Source organism: Cottoperca gobio, chromosome 2 (genome assembly GCF_900634415.1).
Source record: "Cottoperca gobio chromosome 2, fCotGob3.1, whole genome shotgun sequence".
Classification (NCBI taxonomy): domain Eukaryota; kingdom Metazoa; phylum Chordata; class Actinopteri; order Perciformes; family Bovichtidae; genus Cottoperca; species Cottoperca gobio.
This window is the reverse complement of record NC_041356.1, coordinates 9997010-10019013: the sequence shown is the minus strand read 5'-3', so window position 1 is coordinate 10019013 and position 22004 is coordinate 9997010. Positions and strand designations below refer to the sequence as shown.

The window sequence follows — 22004 nt, the reverse complement described above, 5'->3', positions numbered from 1 at the left end:
TGCCTGTGGACTTCTTCATTTCTTCTGGAGTTATTTCAGTCCAGATGAACTGTCTCCCTCTCTCCAGGCTTTTGGCTGCATTCTTGTTTGTGTATTCAGAGAGGAGTTTGAAAACTGCAGCATCAAAGTGGGAATAAATGTCACCTGGTGCTGGGTTTCCCATATCGAGAGGGGGTTGGACGCCTGGGGTGGTTGAGGGACTCCATCATCGGGCTCTGCATCAGTCTGCCATCTTTGATGATGTGGTGAGGGGCTTCTGACAGCATCACCAACCAGATCATCCAGCATCCCCACAGCTCCATCTACAGGCCTGAATGTGATCTCTGGTGACACCTCCTCCTCTCCAGCTAAAGCTTGTACACAGCCTCTGCTAGGACGCAGGCTACTTGAAGAAGACGCGCACATTTACGCATATTAAGTACAATTACACACCTAGTACAATCTTACAGACTTGGTACACTGTTCTAAACAAGTCACAACGCAATACAAGTGTTGATTTACATACAGTCTTGCTTCCATTTGAATTCAATCCACTGTTTTCCGGCTCTATTTCTCCGCTGTGTTGTTTGTGTCTCTCCAGCGCTCTGTGTGTATTCGCTCACAACGAAGGCGCTGTTTCGCGGGCTTCCGGAGGGCCGTAAGTGAAGTTACCGTAATGAGTCGATATATGCCGTAAAGCGCAGTCTCAGCTTTCGTTGAAATTTTTTCAATTCACATAATTACGGTAATCCAAAGTTTTGCTTGGTTCATTCGGTTCGGTGTTAAAGGGTTAATGTACATTTTATAGTATTGAGTAATTTGGATTTTATTTTCTATGCAGCTCTATGAGCTCTCTGGCTGTGCCCCATGCCTTGTGAGTGGTGGTTCCCAAGTAGGCGAAAGTGCTAGCAATTAATTAAACCAAGTCAACCCAGCTGACCTTCAGGCTGCTATTTAATATTGTGTTGTGTTTTAAAGTAAAAAAAAGTAAAAAGTAAAAAAAAAAAAAAAAATTGTGCTCTCCCCGTCGGGGAATTGAACCCCGGTCTCCCGCGTGACAGGCGGGGATACTGACCACTATACTAACGAGGAGCTGTGTTGGGTGGTTGGCACCGCCCCATTTTATTATTGAGCAGACAAGGAAGCCAATCAGGTTAGACGTTTGGTCACAGCCATTTTTTATGTTCCATTTTCCACATGTTGCATTCATGTGAGCATTGGTGGTTCAGTGGTAGAATTCTCGCCTGCCACGCGGGAGGCCCGGGTTCGATTCCCGGCCAATGCAACATACATTTTTCACTTAATGTACATTTTATAGTATTGAATAATTTTGATTTGATTTTCTATGCAGCTCTATGAGCTCTCTGGCTGTGCCCTGTGAGTGGTGCTTCCCAAGTAGGCGAAAGCGCTAACAATTAAACCATGTCAAAATGAACCCAGCTACCCAGACCTCCAGACGACTATATAATATTTAGTTGTCTTCATAGTGAGGTTGTGCAAAAGTTTACAAAAGTAAGAGAGAGAAAAAAGGTGTGCTCTCCCCGTCGGGTAATTGAACCGCGCAGGAGTCGGGAGTAGTAGAGCTTAATTCCCTTAACTTTTACCATTCATTCTCTATGGTAGTTCTTATCACTACGGATGTAATATATATTTAGCCACAAGCTGGATTTGGGGGGGCGCTGTTTCACTAACGTTAGTACAGCTTACTACTGTATAATTTAAATGGGTAAATACTACAGTATTGCCTTTCCTTTTATAGCCTACTTGTAAGATGGTGGTTTCAATTCTATGACAAAAAATAATATGCAATTATTGTCATATGTGTCTATCTTTCTTACATATCTGTTTCATGCTTTTCTGATGTGTTCTTTAATAAATCATTTATTGGTATGGATATTACCTGTTTTATACTATTTTGTTCAATCAATTAGTAAACGTACTTTATGAGTGAGTGGCTTTAAGATGTTTGTCCCTCTTTTTTAAAATCAGCTCACTAAAACAAATTCCAATCAATCATGTAGATATGGCAATACAATAATAAATCTATCTGTAATATCAAATGCTGTTACCTAGTAATTACAAATGCTGAATAATGTTAACAATAATAACTCTGTTGATATAACAATATGATTACATTTGTAGTTATTATTATATCCTTTGCATTGTGTGCATCAACCTTTTCCCAGGAAGGATGACGGTGTCCGTTAGGAAGGGTCCATCTGACCACCTGCGGCAGGACCCCTCAGATGAGGCCATGAGGATTAAAAACAATCCTTCGCTTCAGGACAAGTCTCCCCCGCAGAGACATGAACTTGTGAGAACTGCTGCTCCCACAGTGGTCCTTCAGCGGGGAGGGGATGTGTCGGACCGACAGGAGGTGATAGGTGAGTATGTGCTGCAGTTTGGTAAGTACAAGGGGAAACTGTTCAGGTGGCTCTTAGAAAACCATGTCCGCTATACCATCTACCTGATGAAGAAGGTAGAAGAGGAGGAGAAAGGTGAGACCTTCAACTCCCAAGAACTAAGCAAAGACAGCCTGCTGTCATTTCTGGACTATGCCAGTAGCTTCCAGGATATTGAAGACTTGAGGGAGAAGGCCTGCCAGTGGCATCAGAGGCTGACAATACTGTCGGCTGTAGAGCCAGGGCCGAAGACCCCTCTCCCAGAGGCATATCTGGGAGAGCAGGGCCGATGGTCATGCCTCCTAAAGGATATTTCTAATTGTAGAATAACAATTGTTTTCATTTATTTTTCAATCAGTATTTGTCTGTTTTATTAATAACAAAATGATTAATTAGTTACACATGATTTGTCTAAAATCTGTGATTAAACTTCTCTTAAAACGTTTGAAGATTTTAAATGTACTTGTTTTGTATTATGCACACATGCTGTAAATAATTAAATATGGGAAGTTTGTTTGGGTTAGGTGGGATTCAAACCGTCTCTTTTTTAAAGTGCTTTTAGACAAGAAAACATCTTCTACACCTATACACGGCTGGCCTTCACACGGGAGCCGGGGATACTAACGAGGAGCTGTGTTGGGATTTTATTATTGAACATAAATGGAAGACTTTAAGTTTGATGTTTGGTCACAGCCATGTTTATCTTCCATACAAGAAAAACACATTCCCTGTCTTCTCGTCAAGTTGCTGGAAGTGCGGTGGGTCCTCCATATTGGTGCACTCATTGACAGTTCAACACTCTACAATACTCCTGGCATTTTGCAGTTTTCCACTGAAACCTGTTTTCCCCGCTAGACCTGCCTGGTTGCTCTGGCCCCGCCCCCCCTCACCTCTTCCTGCTCTCATTGCAGAGAGAGTATTTTCCTCCTGTCAGTCCAGGCAAGACTTATCTCTCTGAATCTTTCTCTCCCACGGTCCTGCTTGGGATTTCAGCTTTCTCTGACTATTCATCTCTCTATTCTCAGTTCTCTCAGGGTCTTTTGCGTCTGACAGTCAGCATGAGTGCTAAACTATGGACAGAGGAGCAGTTTAACTGCCCTGTGTGTCTGGATCTCCCAAATGATCCAGTTACCATCCCCTGTGGGCACAGCTACTGTATGGGCTGCATCAAGGACTACTGGAGCAAGGGCGATTCTGAGGGGGTCTACAGCTGCCCCCAATGCCGTAAGACCTTTTGCCCCAAGCCTTTCCTGTCCAGAAACACCATGCTGGCTGAGGCTGTAGAGCAGCTCCGCAAAGGAGCCAACAAAGCTGACGTGCGTGAATCTATGCGAAGCGGCCGTGGGGTTGCCTCCTCCTCATCCAGATCTAAAGGGAAGCTCTCCTCCTCAGCAGCGGTATGCGACATGTGCAAAGGAGAACAGCAAGCGGCGGTCAAGAGCTGCTTGGTGTGTATGAGCTCATTCTGCGACGCCCACCTGAAGCCCCACCGGACCAAGAAGTCCCTGAAGCAGCATGAGCTGATCGCACCAATAAGTAATCTGGCCGAGAAAATCTGCATCCAGCACAAGTACCTGCAAGAGTTCTTCTGTCGCCAGTGTAAAATATTTGTCTGCTGGCTGTGCACCAGCAACCAGCACAAAGGCCACGAGTGTGTGTCCACCAAGGCTGAGCGTTTGGAGAAACAGGTAAGAATGGACGCTGCACTGACCTGAGGCATCAGATGAGAAGCTGCCAAAAAGGTTGCCAGTGATCATGAGGTGCCCTGAATCAGCAACCAGGGTCTACTGTTATGTGATCCAACATCAAATCCAAGTGTTTGTGCTAATGATTAAGTAGAAACCTTTGTATGAAGTAGTGTAAAACTGGTGCAAAATTGCTTTACTTAATGTCTACTAATGTCAATACGTGACTAATTCTGACTAGCTAAACATTTAAAAGGGATCATAAATTGTAACACAGTTTACTTTATTTAAACACATCATCTTAAATAGAACGTGGGCAGCTGTCTCTGGAATAGGTGATGGGTTTCTGTGTGTGTGTGAGGGTGTTGCCAGCTCTCCCTTTTGTGTCTGACTGTCGGTTTCATCCAGGCTGAGGACATTCCTAACTACATTCCTGTCTATTCATAAAGCTCCACCCTCTCATGTTGTCTTCTGTATCACACACACAGCTGTTCCCTCGTGCTTGTGTCAGATAGACGGGGGTTGTTTTTATGTTTTCTATCTTTTTGTGCCCTCCTATAGAAAGTGATGTCAGAGCTGCATACAGACAATCAGCAGAAACTGAGAGATCGAGAGCAGGAGCTGAAAGACATGAAGAAGATGATGGAGGTGATGAAGGTTGGTTGGTTGCACTGATTTTGCTTGTGCACTTCTTCTTAAAATGAAAACCACCTTTCCCATAAACCCTGCAATAATTATTTCAGATAGGGGTGAGGTGAGCCTCACTGTCATGTAGTGTCAGACCCCCCCGGCCTTCACCTACAAAATGTCCCTCAAAAAGACACGTACCAACCAGGAAGAGACTCAAAATGACCACAAACAAACAAAACTATTACAGAGAGACACAGAAAGGCTACAAAAAGACCAAAGCAACCTCAAAGAGACAACAAATGACCTCAAAGAGACATAAAACAACATCAAGAGATACTAAGTGTCTATAAAGCCTGTGTCTGTTTCTGTGTAGGTGAGGTGGTGGGGCCCATTGTTGCATACTCTACCCATGATTACTGTATGTGTATCGTGGCATACTGAGACATGACCAGCTTCTCTCTCCCAGCGTTCTTCAGACAGGGTACATGGCGACACGGAGCAGGTGCTGTCGGAGCTGCAGCGCTCAGTGGAGCGTCTGCAAGAGCTGCTGGAGGAGGTGCTGGATCAGGCCAGCATGGAGAAGATGGGCCAGGCTCAGGAGGTCACCAACACCTTGGAGGCAGAGATCAAAGAGCTTAAGAAGAGAGACAAGGAGATGAAGGACCTGGCAAGCTGTGAGGACCACATCCACTACCTGGAGGTAGGCTGGACGAAGGAAGGTGGTGGTGAAAGGTTAGACTCACATTCCCCTAAATGAACTACCATATTTGTCTTCAGAAATACGATTCCATGTGCAGTCCCCTGGAGTCAGGGGATCTGCCCGTTGTGGTGGTCAATCCAGAAGCTTCCTTTGAGCCCGCACGAGACGCCATCCTAGACCTCAGGGACAGAGTTGAGGAGCTGTGCAACCAGGAGCTGGGCAAGATCACCAAACAAGGTCCGTCACAAGAGTCTTCTCTGGTTTCATCTCACCTTCTCTTTTTATGTCTTGACTTAATCTTATCGCCTGTTCTCTTCCAGTCAACGATACAACTCTGTTCACTTTGGGAAACTGTAAGTTCCAAACATTTTTCTTTTCAACATGAATGTGGTAGTTGTGTCAAGTTGTCTTGCTTAACTACTTCTTCTTATCTTATCTAGCCAACCGGGACGCAGGACTGAAAGGAGGGATTTTTAAATGTGAGTTTCAATTTAGTATTTTAATCTTAATATAGAGGACTCTGAAAGTCATTATTAAAACTCATTTCTGATTTTTCTACAGTGTTTTCTGGTCTTGGTTCTCGCAACACAAACAGCCGTTCGCCAGGTATCTCCAGTGTTTTTAAGTTTCCATATTATCTACCATAACTACATCTTTCTACCGTATCGTTTTTTATATAAAGAGGTGTAATTTATACTCTGTCTCACAGCTCCTACACCCAGTGTCTTAGTGGGAGCGCGTACAGACATACGAGGACATGGTAATGTACACTGACATGTGACAATATCAAAAGTAATTCATGAGGCAGTGCATGTTAAACATAACACTGCACATTGTATTTTTCAGGTATAGGCCTCAAAAGTCAAGACGTGAGGAGTAGAGACACGCCACGAGGTGAGTCTTTGTGTGTGTGCTGTTGATAAACCCCCTAAATTATCCTCTAACCTGTAATCACTTCCATAGATGGAGCAGTTAAAATGTGTGTGCACGTTTCAAAATATGCTTCTTTCTTGTAGCAGACAAAGGAAACACGAGTTCACCCAGACCCCGGGACAGACAGAGGAGAGAGGAAAGAGAGACAGGTAGGTTCATTCTGTCTAATCATTTAAAAACCTGATGTTGTTGTTGTTACTTACTACTGCAAGAAATGTTTCTGTTATATTCTAGAAATAAAGGAGACATTGTGTTTGTCTGCTCAGCAGTCTTTTAATAATTCATGTATTTTAGTAAACAGTTATCAACTGACATTGAACATCTCACATGTCCTCCAAACAGTGAGGGAGACCAACCCCAGACCTAGCCCCACTCCCAACCGCAGAGAGTCTCAGTCTCTTTGGAGCAGGTCCAGTCAGAGCCAAGCTGTTCCTGCTGCCCCGGTGCAGACCCCGACTCCAATCCCAGCCGCTCCAACTCCTGCTCCATGCTCCAGCTCCAGCTCCATCTCCTGCATCAACTGGAGGTAAAATATGATTGCTGCCACCAACAATAACGGCTCATTTCCACACAGTTTTGTTATGTGTCAGTAACTCTGTAGTACGCCTGCTAGTGTTAAAAGTAACTTTACTGATGGATAGAAATGCCACTGCTAATTTCACAGGAACATGCAGTGCAGGTCGTCAGTCCGAAATCTGCCTCAAAAGTTTTGCAAACGCATCGGAGATCAGATCCAGTTGACTCGCATTCGTACACAAAGCTATGTGGAAACAAGGTGTAAAAGGCTCATGCAAGAATTGAACACCTTTTGTTTCCATCTCTCTCCTTTCTCCTCCTGCTTCAGGGTCAGGTTTCAGTCGTATGGCATCGATCAGCAGCCTCTTCCGCTCCCATCGGCGTGGCACCACCCCTGCCACCCCAGCTACCCCGGCCAATAACACACTGTCACAAGGAGAAAACCCATGTAAGACTGCCACTCCCATACTCTCCTCTGTAATTGAATAGATTTAAGCGTCTCTGGCGAGCTTAATCGAGTAATTTGTATTTTTAAGCCTCTACTGTACGTTCATGATAAACATGACAAGCTTTAGTTCTTAACTCAACTTCAGTACAAGCAACAAAGCAGTACAGGATGTACTATTTATTATTATAAAGCATGTTGATGATGTTTCAAAGTGTCTAAGTGTGTGACCTTGTTACTCAACAGGGGGGATGGCTGCTTTGTCGGAAACACCAACAGAAAGTAAGATTAATATTCTTCTGTTGGCTCATTCATTCAGTCACTCGAACATGGACGAGTCTATATGATTACTAATGTGCCTATATTGTTTTCTCATTGGACAGTTAACCCAAGTCTCTTCTTGGACTCACCAACCCCCGGCACCATGAATCACGCTCCTGCTTTCCCTACATGTGAGTTAATGTCACGTTATTTTCACAGTTTGAGACAAGAAACATTAATGGAAATGATGCATGCAACAAAAACAAATCAGACAAGTGTGTTTAATCAATACATGCATTGTAACCATTTGCAAATGGTGCCTCTTGATGCATGAACTGACATGTTGTTTATTTTTCCAGTGAGAGAAATCAACCTCGACAGTATCCAGGCCCCAGAGCCGAGATCCAGAGAGGAGTTCCTACAGTGTGAGTCTCAATGTTTCTCTACATCTTAAATGCTGCAGGGATTGAAGTGATCGGCTGTGCAGAGTATTGCTTTGCTCTAAAGAAACATTCCTGTATAGAAGAGGATTGTCCTTAAAAAGGTGTTAAAATGGTTAAGAACCTGTTATTTTAAGGTAAAATAGCAATATTTAATCTTTAATTTTCCAGAATATGTGAATAATTGTAAATTAAACCCTCTAGATGCTTTGGTCTTGACCCTTGACACCAACACGGCCCACCGTCGGCTTACTCTCTCCGAGGGCAACACTAAAGCCACCCTGCAAGCGGCGGTGCAGCCCTACGCTAACACTCACCAGCGTTTTGACGGCTGGACCCAGGTGATGTGCGAGAGCCCGCTGTACGCCCAGCGCTGTTACTGGGAGGTGGAGTGGAGAGGCCGGGGCTCCTCTCTGGGCGTAGCTTACGGGGCGCTGAACAGGAAAGGCTTAGACGCTCGGTCGGGGCTCGGTTACAACGCGCAGTCCTGGACCCTGGAGCTGTCGGACACCTGCTGCTCTGCCATGCACGACAACGAAAAGAAGGACATACCAGTCACCTACTCCCCCAGGCTTGGCATCTACCTGGACCTGTCCATGGGGTCACTGGCATTTTACAGCGTGGCAGAAAGCATGACACACCTTCACACCTTCCGCGCTAATTTCACCCAGCCGCTTTACGCTGCCTTCGGGGTGGGCAGTGGCGTCGGGGTGGGTCTGGACTTTGCTCTCGGCCAGTTCAGCTCCAGCTCTGACAGCATTAAGATCTGTCCCATGTGAGGGTGTAGGCTGGGGAATGCTGGAACAACTGACTTCAGAGTTTAAAGGAGCAATGTGTAAGATCTGGCTTGAATCTTTGTTTAAAACATTAAACAAATGAAGTAGTAGACGGTGAAATGCTGCCCCCTATGTCTTCGGAGCAGGTGGCTCGGTATTGCACACTCAGTTCTTTTAACAGCAGATTGGCCGACGCTGATCACACTGGACAAAATGAAAGTTTGGTTCCATCTGATCTCTTTTCTTTCACATTTTTAATGCACGTTCCTGAAAGATGTTTGTGTGCTACACAAAAAGCAAACAATGCATTGTTTACAGGCATAAACAATGCAATGAACAAGTTCTTCCACCAAGTATGAGTCATAAAAAAACAGTTGGTGAGTCAGAGGCTTTGCTTCCATTGCTTTATTTTAAAAAAGAGGCAACTGAATATAGCCATGAGTAGTTTACAGAGGATCATGTTCTTAGAGGGGAGGCATGAAGAAGTGACAGGACATTTAATATTTAACAAAGACAGACACAAACCTGAACCTCCTGCTTTACTGGAAAACGAAGGATATGAAATCTACAACAAATCTGAAAGATAGGAACTGGCTGTGCCCTCTTTCCTCTTCTCCTACAAACATACAAAACATTGAACAGAGTCTTCATTTGTTAAATGTTTCAGCTAATTAGCACGAAAGCATCACATATTATTCCATTACTTGAAAAATAAAATCACTTTTGGCTTTATTTGGATTCCCTTCTGTTGACCTCTACATGTGGAAAGCAAAAAAGAAAAAGTACTGCTGCATATATATTCAAATCTTAAGTCAAAATGTTAGCCGACTTTGTTACAACAGGTACGCATTATGCTAAATGTTCTCATTAATACATTAGAATCTGTATACTTCAGATAACGGTGTCAGTAAAACAAAGGTTAAATACAAAAGTAAAAGTGCAGCGTTGGAGCTAAGTGGATGTTCGAGACATCAGAAGGGTCACGCACAACGTTCTACGCTTCCCTTTATCTAAACATAGAATATAAAGCAGTAATTAGAATTAACTTTCATAAGTTTTCCTACAGGAATACTCCCACCTGCTGGCCAGAGTGTGAACCACATGTGTTAAACAGAAACAACCACATGAATACAGAATGGTATTAGTGTCAGGCATAAGGGAAATACATTTCTTTATTTTATTCTTAATACAAATTTTCCTCCCCCCTTATATTCTTTCATACATATTATAAACCTGGATGTGATATACGACCAAAATAATGTGTCAATGCTTTTTCCCCTCTTGAAACGATCACCTTTTATTTTAAAAGGCCCACCATGGCCGTGATTAAATGTTTTCAAGCAGTGACTCAAATTAATACAACCTCCAAATCCCACTGAGTGCAAAAAGTACCTAAATCATAACAGTGCTGGCTTCTACTTAAGGCCTCATACCCTTGAAAACACATAAGACACAAGGACCTGAAGGAAAATGCAGACCCTGTTTATTTTTCTTGCCTGTACTCAAACAAATTTGGGAGTACGGTAAAATCATAATATTAATAATGGCAGGGTCTGACTACAATATTTGCTCTTAAGCCAGATGGCACCTCAAGTAATAAAAGCATGTGGAACAAAGCTGCAATGATTAGTCGACTAATCGATAAATCAGTAACTACTTTTGATAATAATCATGCAGAAATGTCAGAAAATGCAGTTTTCAGCTTCTCAAATACAGAGATGTCCTGCTTCTCTTTCATATTAAACTGAATATCGTGTTTTGGAATTGACATCATTGATCACCTTGGACTTTGAGAAACTGGGATGGAAATATTCTTTACTATTTTCTGACATTTTACAGATCAAATGATTAAATCGAGGAAATAATTGGCAGGTTAAACGATAATGAAAAGAATAGTAGCTGCAGCCCTAATGCTGCATCCCTTCACTTGTGAATGTTTGTATTTGGACATGACCATTGACTGTATAATGGGCACGGTTGTAGCAATATAATATTTTATTACAGACGAAAGCTTTTCCAACCCACTACAGAACAAGCCCTTTGAATAGCAAGACTGGATGTTCAGTTCCTTCTTTCCTTTCACTTCCTTTCTCTCTTCTGACCTGATTCAAGACACATCCTCCCTTCATCTTATCCCTTCATCTTAACGGGTTCTTCTCTAATCCACATCCACAAACGTTCGTCCACTTGCATGTTTCCTTTCCCTCCCTCCTCTACCCGTACCTGAACATCCAGAGCCTCACATGAAACATACATAACCTAATGAGTGAAAAGGTAATAACCCGATCAGAGGCGAACCAAGGCCTCAGTAACTAGCATCATGGCGAACATCGACACACATAGACACTGCGGTATTGCGAAAAACAGTTCAGTTAAATTGTGCTTTAAAAGTAAGTCATAAAAAGGAAAGATTGTTCTGCTCACTGGACGCTCTGACTCCTCTCTCCAAAAGCAGAGATGAGGAAGAAGAGGGTGGCGGGGTAAAGGAGGGGTTCATGTTCTCTTCCCCTCAGCGTTTGGATGAACTTGACGGGACATGGGAGACAGAGCCAAGATGCCTTCTGTGTTCTTTGGGGTTTCCCCAGGGTGGTGTGGGGAGGGCCAGGGAGGTCGGGTGAGGAGGAGGTATCGGGTTACCGACCGACTTCCCCGCCCGGGCACCAATCATGGCCGGGAGGCTCTGGTTGCGCCTCAAACCGTCCAATAGGCTCCCCCCGCCTGCTGACACAAAAGTAGAAGAATCCTGCCGTGGCGCTGCAGCCTCAGACTCTGCACCCTGGAGCACCTTGGTGAATCCCAACCGCCGTAGCCTCTCCACTAGGCCGAGGTCAGGCCTGGCTCGGCCTGTCTTAGGGGATGGGGCACGGTTTGGAGTTCCTTGGGAGGGGCTTGGTAGGTCTGGATGTGGGGCGCGACCCAGATTCAACCCATAAACGTCCTGCAGAAAAAGTTCTGCTGGCCGTGAGGCTAGGAAATTGTCAGCCGAGTGCTGGCGGGACTCCTGGGGCACTGGGGAGGGAGATGGTGAGTGGGAGGGAGAGTTGGGGGGTGTGCTTGGTAAGAGTCGAAACAGGGGCTGCCGGGGTGTGGGTTTTGGGGATGGAGGGGGGGTGTCAGTGGAGACTTGTGCAGAAATACCCCTCTCCAAGACCAGCTTAGCCAGGCCTCTGGTGGGCACAGGGGGGCGTCGAGGGGGAAAGCAGTCACCCAGACTCAGTCTGCAAGGAGTCACAGGAGTACTGGGACCTGTCCTCATGGAGCTGGGTGTGTTGGCCATGATGGACGACTGAGAACTGAGAAACATGGAGACAGAAAGGTGTCATTATTCTTCCACAAACTTCTTGGGTCTAGGGTTAGGTGGTTAGGAGGTGGTGGAGGACTTACCTTGAGGTGACCTGTGTGATGTCACTGGGGTGCAGGATGCTACAGGTCGTGAAGGTGTAGGTAGAGAAGGTGGAGCTCTGACACTTCCCTGGATTTTGGACTGAACACACAACTAAATCAGGGAATGACAACATTTTGAGAAGAATCGGCAAGAAAAAATGCGAATAGGAGGTCTTAAAACTCCTCATTGAAATACAGTAAATTGTACATTTCTATTTTAATACTTCGTATTTACCAGAAGAAGATGTTGTTGTTGATGTGGAGATGCAAATCTGACTCTGTGATGTGACCACGGATGTACAGGCCCCTGCAATGGGCTGAGTTGATAGGCTGGATTTCTCAGTGACATGTCGGGGTGCGGGGGTCAGACAGAGGTTTGATGGGACTGAGCAGGAAGTGGCCGGTGTCGGCAGGGTGGGGGAGAGAGGCGGGACAGGGAGAGGTGAATGCTTTCTGTCTTTCCTCTCGTCCGGCGTGGACGAACAGCGCACCTTGAAGGTAATCCCGCCTTCCTCCTCGTCCTCCTCTTCCTTACCCCGCTCTGCCGCCCCCTTCTCCTGGACACCCCTGTGCTCTTCATCCTCCTCATCCTCCTCCATGTCAGACAGGCGGTAAATAGCGTCCGGAGCCAGTGGGCAGGAACCTTTGGTCACCACCCCAGGGTGGAGGTCCAGGATGGTGGCCAGGTGTGGTGTGGCCAGCTGCTGCCAGTGATGGAGCGTCAGTGAGCCTGACAGAGAAAACAAAAGTCCTTATAGTCACTGAAAACCTTTCTCTCAGGGGTTGAAAGCTCCCAGAACTAACAAAGAGGCGACAGATATATACACCAGGCTACTTTACCTTCCATGGGCTTGACGATCTGCAACTTCTCAGGCAGGAAGGTCTTGAAAATACTGGAGCTGAAGGAGAGTTCTGACAGGTTGGAGAAAGAGGAGTGCACGCTGCCCATCGGTGAGCTGCAGCCGCTGCTCTCCCCGTCCCCCTCTGCCCCCGCCAGGGCCTGCATCTTCTTCTCCCGCTCCGCCTGGAAGAACCGGCGCTCGCACATGTAGTTCTGTCGTCGCAGCGACAGCCGGTGGAGGGCTTTGGTCAGGTCGTTTCCTCCAGGACAGCCGGGCTGGCCGATTCGCACCTCCTCCCTTTAACCAGGCGATATTGTTTTAGCTTAGGTTTTCTTACTTGAGCTGAACAGGTACAAACATCATCCTCAAATTTAAATCCAAGACAGGAATATTCCGCACGTACCCCTGAGTGGACTGGAAGGGCTGTGCGGTCATCACCAGGGAGCTCTGTCCTGAGCCGGGGATGGGAGGGGTGGCCGAGGATGGCCGCGATGCTGAGGCGTTGATGGAGCGGACTGTTTGGAAGACTCGCTTCTGGGAAACTCTGCAGGGAGAAAAGGTCAGAGACACGGTCCACAAAGTAAAGTGGGATGTAATTGTTAAGTAGCAGAACATTTTCAGTACTAAAGTTTAAGTTTCTGACTTTTGGTCCAGAGAGGCGGTCTCCTCATCGACACTCAGCTCCCTCCTCATGGTGCCCTCGATCTCCGCTGCCAGAGAGTCCTGTACACACAAGTTAAAAAGGTAAATGTACTGTACTTGTGGGCGCAGTTTTGGATTTGATTTATGTCCATTTATTTAACTAGTGCGTCGTGAACTTGTGTCTCAGTTCTCAGTGTGTCTCTCACCATGGGGTAGAGGCCGTAAGACAGGTGCCTTCGCATCCCAGCAGAGGGAGTGCTTTTATTGCGAAGTTCTCTGATCTCCTCCTGGGACTCATGGAGCATCTCTACACACTCCGCATTCCTGTCCGCCAACTCGTCCAGCTGCAACACACACACACACACACACACACACAAATTAAGCAAAGCTCTAAAACATACAAGCGCAGTGTCACTGTATGTTAAAGCTATAAACCTAAACATGTGGTTTAGTTGTATCTGCAGATCAGGAGTCCATTCATCCATAAACAGAGAAGGATTCACAATCTGAAAGAACACTTCCTGTGCGTGTGTGAGATTGTACCTCTGCTGTGAGCTGTCGCTGAGCTTCTTTAGACGCCTGCAGGTGAATCCTCAGCTCCTCTTTCTCCAGAGCCAGCTGTGTACAAACAACACACGCGATAAGACACACACCCTGTGTTTGATGGACGACTTTAAGGACACTAATGAGGATATGGTCATTATTTTGCAAGCCCCAAGTCAAGTCTAAATCCCTAACTGTCTGTCATTTAAAATATACGTCATTGTGAGCGTGGGGATGATATTAAGTCAGTCATTCAATTCAAAAGTCTAAATGATGTCACAAATCATTGGTTGTAAGAGTTACAGTCCTGTTAGATTCAGCAGAATCCAGTCATCACATGAATGACTCGAGTCTGACTCACACAGTACGTCTTCAGTGTACTCACGTCCTTCACTCTGTGTTGCAGCTCGACTATCTGGGAGAGCAGCTGAGAGATTTCCTCCTGGTGTCTGAGCAGCTCCTCGTTCTTCTGAGACAGTTCATCAGTCAGAGACACCATCTGGCTGTTGGACTCACCTGGAACCAACACACATGCACACACCCAAGTTAAAATCTAGTGACACAAGACTGTGTTTCATCAGTGTAAATGTGCATCTCACTCACGGAGCTCCTTCACACAGTCGCTCACAAGCTGCTGCTCCTTCTCCTCACAGGTGATGGTGTCGGTCTTCAGTTGACACGCCTGGAGTGGAGACGTGGAGAGGAAACACTCAGCACTGATTTAAAGCTTCTCCCCCGTTCTAATACTTTCTGTGTCTCCACTATAACTTTCCCTCGTACCTGAGATCTCAGTGACATGTTCTCCTCCTCCAAGTCCTGCAGCTTGTTGTGCAGACCCTCCAGCTGGCTGAGTGTGGCAGCAGCATTGGTTCCCCGAGGTGGCTGAGGCTGCCGCAGCGGTGTGGACACGCTGGAGTCGGTCTCGCTCTCCTCCGAGGCGCTGGCCACCATCCGCAGCAACTCGTCCTTCTTACTGAGCTCATGCTGAAGCTGGTGAACCTGGATAATGATGAAGGTTTGGGCACAGGGATGACCGTTTGAGCTGCAGATCTGCACACTTCTGATACTCCTAGATAGTAATAATGTAACTTGAGCTCACACAAATCGCAACATTACATGTGTTAGCTACCTGGTCCAGGGTCTGTGCTAGCTGCTCCTCTACGGCCTCGTTGCGCTCCTGCAGCAGGTGGTTCCTCTGCAGAAGTGACTGACCGATCCGAGCGGCCAGCTCCAAGTCTCTGTCCCGCTGTACAAGAAGAGCACCCAGAGTCCAATCACCAAATCAATGCTGCTTCTAAAGACAAAACTTTAGGTGAGGGGACACCTACCTCAGCCAAAAGGTGCGACACCACTTCGATGTCATTGTACGTCTTGGTCATCTGCTCCACCCGATCAGCACCGAGGACTGGCCAAGTCAAGAACATTTTGACTTTAGTGAGACATGAGAAGCAAACACACACACACACACACACATGCAGAATGTCATGCACATTGTGGCATGTGCATGCAAAACACTAAACAGATTTAAAGTAAGAATAAAACCACTATAACACTCCACTTTACTTCCTACTTACAAAATCAAATGTTCTGACCACAAGCAACGTGAGCAGCCACTTCCTCAAAGATCTGTCCTGTAGCAGCCAATCATGAACCAGTGTGGTTACAATAAACAGTGTGCCTCTTCTACGGCTCAAACACTATTTATGCCATTTGATGAAATAGCTCCACCACATGCCGAGGCGGTTGCTAGTGGTCTGAATGCAATGAAGCCACAGTAGCACTATACAGACATAAAGGGACTCCACACACACACACACACACACACACACACCGTACAGTACTACAAGCTGTCTACAGTGGCAAAGCAGACCAATACTACGCACATTTCTTGTCTGCTGTCATCTACATGCAAAAAGCAGAGGGGCTCCAGGTGTGTGTATCTAATGAAGAAGTCGCAGAGCAGAGCAGATAGAGAGAGAAAGATACCTTTGGAGAGGCTCTGAGAGCCGGGGTGGGAATAAGAAGAGGGCTCCAAAGCAAGATACGCTAGGGAGAGATAGGGAAGAAGAAAAAGAAGGGACAGTTCAAAAGGTGCACAAGCAACCGGCTTGTTTTAAGAAGAATGGGACAGAAGGAAAGGAAGTGAAGGGGTGAAAGCTGAAGCTTCAATAAATTCATTTCGAACATTAGTTTGTTGAGAATCTACACATCAATTAGTTTGGTCCACTTTTAGCACCTGAGTGGGAGTCACCAGCGCTGCACCGCTCCCCCTTCCACCTGTTCAAAGAGAAGTGGCAACTCTAATCATTGAAACATTGCCTGTTACTAAATACGGTTTAACAGACTCTGCACCTAAATGTGGCCCCACGAAACATGTCTTCAGATCGTCTTTGCTGCATCGATCACACAATGTTGCAATAACCAGGTTTACTTTATAATGCATCGCACATTTCTTCAGAATCTTGAGAAACATTCATGCTTTTTTCCCCATCCAACATCATTACGTGATTATTAGGAGTTGTTTGTCCGTTTACGCAGCAGGGGGCGCCACTTGTCCAGTCGGGAAAACATTGCAGAAGAAGAAGGCGCAACAAGATGATGTAATTAAAAGAGTGGCAGTCGGACGGTAAAGAAGCTTTTTGCAAAATTTCAAGATTTTGTTCAAATGTTCAGCGTTTAAATACAAATAAAACACACACACACACATATTGCCTCTGTGTTCTTTTGTACGTTCAAGTATGATTAAAACAATCTGCAGCAGGATTAAAATGTAATAAGCAGTGGGAGAAACGCTCGAGTGAAGCAGCTGCTCAAATGGATGAGAGCTGTCGTCCAGTAATCGGAGGCTCACAGTGACCTCTGGAGCTGGAAACTGCACTCCAACAACTGACGGGTAAAAATAACCTCTGCCCAACAGAGCGATCTTTGTTACACACACACACACACACACACACACACAATGCATATAATCTCTCACGTTTCTGTACTTCTGTTGCAAAGTATCTCTCACACACACGCAGTGATGCACTAGTGCGGGCTGTAAAGACAGATATTGAACTGTGGCCACAATAAACTGCATTATAACGACAAAGTCCAAGAAGCAACAACATTTGTACTTTTACTTTTGATATATTGATTCTTGGACTGCTGCAGCATTTTGACTGAGGATTCACGATATTGGAGGGAAGGATAACTTTTGCATCATTTTCATTGAAAGATCTATTTTTGTGAGGCTCGGTACAGTACGATCTGTAGGCCGGGACATCTCTGCAGCGCCGCTAGACTTGCCTCCTGCGACCTGATAGAGTTCTGATTGAAGGTTCAGCCCTCGTGTGGACCTTTTGATTCATGAACCTTTGGCACTAATAAACTCGAGCGATTACATTAGATCTCAAACTTGTGCGTCGCCAATCTGACTCATCGCTTTACACCGACACCGCTGACATATTCGGAGTTGGGATCGAGTAAAGTTTCTGCTGCTCAAACAGCATTTTTACCAAGTCAGACATCTCCTTCTTCCAATTACACAGCATGACACCAAAATGGGATACTTGAGAGGCTATTTAAAACATGGTCAGCGTTGTATAATACGGGAAAAACCACACACACATTTCTTCATTTCTTCTGGACAACCAGGGGACACTTGAACATTAGCAGCCGTGCGTGTCCGAGTGCATGAGGAACTATTAATAGGCCACGTTTGATTTTACACCACAGAAGTGGAGCAAATGTTTCACAGAGCAGAAACATGAAACCTAGACTCCCTAACTGTACCCCTTCTCTTACACGTGCGGTTAACACACACGCACATAATACAGTGTATACACACACACCTTCCTCTTCACTCATTCTGCCTGACCTTGCAGTCATGACTGGAGCTGCTTCTGCAGTCACACCGGCTCACGTGTCTCTCTGTCACACACATAACAAGCGCCGACGCCTGCACTCACCTTCGTCAGCGAAGTTATCGTAAACCTCCTCATTGTGGATGTTTAAAACCTGGCATAGTCCGACTCTTCTCTCTGCTGTCCTGTCTTCATTCTCTATCAATCCCCCCTCCTCCTCCTCCTCCTCATCACTCTGTCCCGTGACTCTGGGCCTGGCTTTGAACTACACTTAACTCTGGCTGGATCACTGGATTCCTCTTGCTCACTGTTCCCTTCTCTCTCGCTCTCTCTCTCTCTCTCTCTCTCTCTCTCACTCACACACACACACACACACACACACACACACACACACACACTATCAGAGCTATCAGAGCTATCTGGTACAAACAAGCAAAGCCAAACCGGCACAATGACAACCCTGTATCTAATGATATCCACACTAAATCACTGAGATTTCAGTTGAAGAGGAAATGCGCAGTATAAAATGAATCCCTCACGTGTCTAATCTGCTCACTGACGTTGACATACGCTTGACCAATCAAAAGAAAGTAGACCCAGAAACAGATGAAGGAATCCTCGGCGGGAGAACCTGATGCCACCAAACTCTCTTTATTTTATTGTTTTGATCGAGAGACCACTAGTGGCACAAAATGACATATTGTGTGTTTAAGTCAAATCAAAATGCGCACACTTACTCATGTAGCGGAAAGTCTCCTCGGCCAGCATCGGGGAGATGGCACTGAGCTGGCCGGGGCCTTCATCTGGAGAGCATCCTGGGGAGACGACCCAGTCCTGGCTGTCTGACAGGTAGACGGAGCCAGAGTCGGCTGAACCAGAGCCCAGCGAGCCAAAATGCTTCCCGCTGCTGCCCAGCCCCTCATCTGTGAGTTACGAGACAGATAGATTATCATCTGCTGTCCAGCATGTAATAATTACTGACAGATCAAGCTGTGCTGTAGATTAAATAATGATCCGAAAGGGCATAAATGTCCAACATGACATTATATTATTAGATGTTATCTTAGCTTAGCATGAAACAGGGTGCAGCAAGCCAGCTTTTCTAACTAGTGTGTGTGTGTGTGTGTGTGTGTGTGTGTGTGCACTGTACAAGCCGATGTCCTTCCAGCTTGAGCAAATATCTGGTTTACTGGGACAGATGGGGCTAACTACAGCTCAAAGCCAACAACATCACATATTGTACTTCAGGGCAGCATCACATAGGCAGAGCAACATTTCAACATGTACACAAAGCTTACAGTTGCCATGATATACTGTATATATAAATATATTTATGTTTTTATTGCAGGATCAACATTCATCTGATACATAAAACGCACTCCAACACCGTACCCGTCTCAGTACTCGACTCTTTCTTCTCCACTGCACGGGGTTTGACTTCAAACATGTCCTGTCCTTGGAGCGGGAGAGCGTCCCCGCTCGCAAACACAAAGCTGGACAGGAAACGGGAGCCACGATCACTGTGACATCACATCCTGTTCCTGACGGCTGGTGGCTGCGCACACCTTTACCTGAGGAGAGACTCACCTGTCATCAATAATGAACATCTGAAACGCTGGTGAGTTTACATCATTTAAAAAAGGTACACAGATGAGCAATAACATTTAGATAACGTTATTTTGGGTGTTGATGGAGCTGTAATGTTAGCATAGCCCCTGATCGCAGAACCCTCCCACATCCTGTTGTCCCTCTGGAGGGATGACTCCAGGGCGAAGGGGATGCACTCTCCTAAAAAGAGATGAGGTTGCAGTAGAGGATCGGAAAATGAACGACCAGCTGTGGACACGTGCTTCTGTATGGTACTGTAATTAATTAATGATGCTCCAAAACGCTGGATCCTACACATCCCATAATGCAACTGGATAGCATCTTTCATTAGATCCTCCCTGCCTAAAAATAAACTCAGTTTCTGACATTACACTATTGTTTTCCCAGAGTAGAAAACTGATCTTGTTAGATCAACTAATGATAGCTACTTTACTAAAAGGACACTTTACAACCCCCCCACTACCATCTGCATCACTGACCTCAGTGCTTGACCTGTGCAGGCAGACATATCTGTGTAGGTGTATCAGTAGGCATGCCCGTGGAGACAGAGTCCTTGAGCAACATTCATCCTCTGCTTACATAACACTGACGCTGAGACTGTGAGCTCCATAAAGGAGATTAATGTGATGCACGAAATGCAACAGCATAAATGTGCTGTTTGGCATTAGAGGCCTGGCAGATATACTGTACTGACGCATTAATGACATTGGCATTATAATAGTCACATTCACATAAAGGCTAAGTGCAATTCCATACACTAAATATTGCATACATGAGTAATCAGACAACAGTACGAGCCGGGTAAAGAAATACTGCACCAGTTATGTGCATACTTAGCAACATCCTTCAGATTTAAAATGCCGTGCATCATCGTGACCCTGTGACTGTGAGTCATCGAATAAGCTTCGTGCAGTGATACAGCCGGGTCTCGTCTGGAAATGATATAGCAAGACCTTCTCGTCTCAGGGCCTCTTTAACTTGTTGACAAGGTTGAATTAAACTCAATTGTATAAAACAAACACACTTTCCTGCGGCTTGAAACAGCTGGAGAAAATACAGACCACAATCTGGAAACCACCACTTATTAAAAGATGGTGACTGGAATCAGAGAATTACTCAAACCGAACAATAGATTATCAAAATAATGGCGATAAATGTAAAAGTCTTTGCAGCTCTACAACACAGCAGCATTATAAACACAGCTGTGCTAGAGGGACTGTCTGCTTACATCAGCTTTCCACTGACTTTATCTCCATTCATGTCTAATCTTATCCAGTCTTATCCAGAGTGACCTACAACATGTTCAGCAGACAAACCGTCAGTATCTGAATGCTATACACAAAAACCTACATCTTTTCGCTCGTTGTTTCCATTTGTGCTGTCACAGCATCTGCACTCAGCTCACCTTAGATCTGTCAAACTGGACATGGCCGGAGGGCTTGCTTTAAAAGAAATAGGACATTGGAAGCAGCATGTGACTGACATCAGCAGACAGTCCTCGCCAAAAGAAAGACTGCTTTACAGTTTATTGTAACCATCACCAACAACATCATGAAATACTTCTGCTCTGTTATTAAATGTATTACTATATGTTTGAGTTGACTTCCTTGTTGAATGACGGGGTACACAACATTTACTGCACATGTTTATTTTCTTTAATGTAGGTAATGTAGCCCATATCTGCCCGTAAGAAAATAATGACTTAGTATCTCAAAATAATAAAAATCTTTCTCAATATTTTACTTTACGACTAACAGGCCACTAAATCATTATTTAGAGATATTAAATCAATATTTTGAAAAGTTCTCATTATTTTTAGATACAAAATCATTCATTTATTAAGAAACTCTTAACTTATGATTAAAAGGATCTTTTTTGTGACCTTCTGATGATATTTAATTTAGTTATTTCAGATAACCATTTAACACAAATGTTTAGCAGGTTAGCTAAAATGTACCGTTACATTAGCTAAACCTACAGATCAGTAGGTCAGGTAGATGTTGATCCTTTATCCAAATCTCCTTGAATTTAATGTAGGATTGTGTTTATTAAGTATTTAGCATTAGATAATGTTTCACATGTTTTCCTATGCTGGGCGAGGATGACAGCTTCAGCGTCGCGAGCTCTAACTGGCAGCATCCTTCACGCGCAGAGTATTACATCACTACACAAATGAAATAAAATGTTTAATTATCATAAAACTGACCTTATGTCGAGGTTATTCCACAGCATTTATCTATACCAGTGTTACATATGGTGTCTGTCAATCCCTTCACCGAAACAATGGAGCGGAAGGGAGGGAGATGGCAAACACACGCGTCATCAACGTGCGACAGGAAACGTGATGACGTTTAAATCATGCGCAGAGAGTCT

The 22004-nt window shown here is 45.1% G+C and overlaps 2 protein-coding genes and 2 non-coding genes across 12 annotated transcripts; 2 read left to right on the top strand and 2 right to left on the bottom strand.

Moving 5' to 3' along the window:
* Positions 1–999: 999 nt before the first annotated feature.
* trnad-guc (transfer RNA aspartic acid (anticodon GUC)) lies at positions 1000–1071 on the bottom strand. The gene has a single exon. It is a non-coding gene; the product is annotated as a tRNA-Asp (tRNA).
* A 122-nt stretch (positions 1072–1193) lies between these two features.
* Positions 1194–1264, top strand: trnag-gcc (transfer RNA glycine (anticodon GCC)). Its single transcript has one exon. It is a non-coding gene; the product is annotated as a tRNA-Gly (tRNA).
* Positions 1265–3439: 2175 nt separating this feature from the next.
* trim25l (tripartite motif containing 25, like) lies at positions 3440–9024 on the top strand. The gene is given in 17 exon segments (XM_029447741.1): positions 3440–4069; positions 4628–4723; positions 5163–5396; positions 5474–5633; positions 5717–5749; positions 5837–5875; positions 5958–6002; positions 6106–6156; positions 6243–6290; positions 6413–6478; positions 6672–6817; positions 6819–6855; positions 7174–7293; positions 7537–7572; positions 7674–7742; positions 7911–7976; positions 8196–9024. Coding segments are annotated over 17 exon segments (2451 nt in total). The 3' UTR covers positions 8771–9024.
* Positions 9025–9157: 133 nt separating this feature from the next.
* trak2 (trafficking protein, kinesin binding 2) lies at positions 9158–21973 on the bottom strand. 9 transcript variants are annotated; one of them, XM_029447574.1, is made up of 17 exons: positions 21838–21973; positions 19416–19594; positions 18761–18946; positions 16165–16224; positions 15507–15583; positions 15308–15424; positions 14959–15177; positions 14782–14860; positions 14564–14694; positions 14179–14253; positions 13842–13979; positions 13637–13716; positions 13397–13537; positions 12992–13290; positions 12387–12881; positions 12152–12263; positions 9158–12060 (listed from the first exon to the last, which is right to left on the bottom strand). In XM_029447574.1, exons 2-17 carry the CDS (start codon positions 19468–19470, stop codon positions 11277–11279), a joined length of 3048 nt encoding a protein of 1015 aa, XP_029303434.1. In that variant the 5' UTR covers positions 19471–19594; positions 21838–21973; the 3' UTR covers positions 9158–11276. The 9 variants fall into 9 exon arrangements, with proteins under 9 accessions (XP_029303434.1, XP_029303444.1, XP_029303452.1 ...); XM_029447584.1 differs by having other exon boundaries at positions 12152–12251; XM_029447592.1 differs by lacking the exon at positions 16165–16224 and having other exon boundaries at positions 15507–15607.
* Positions 21974–22004: the final 31 nt, after the last annotated feature.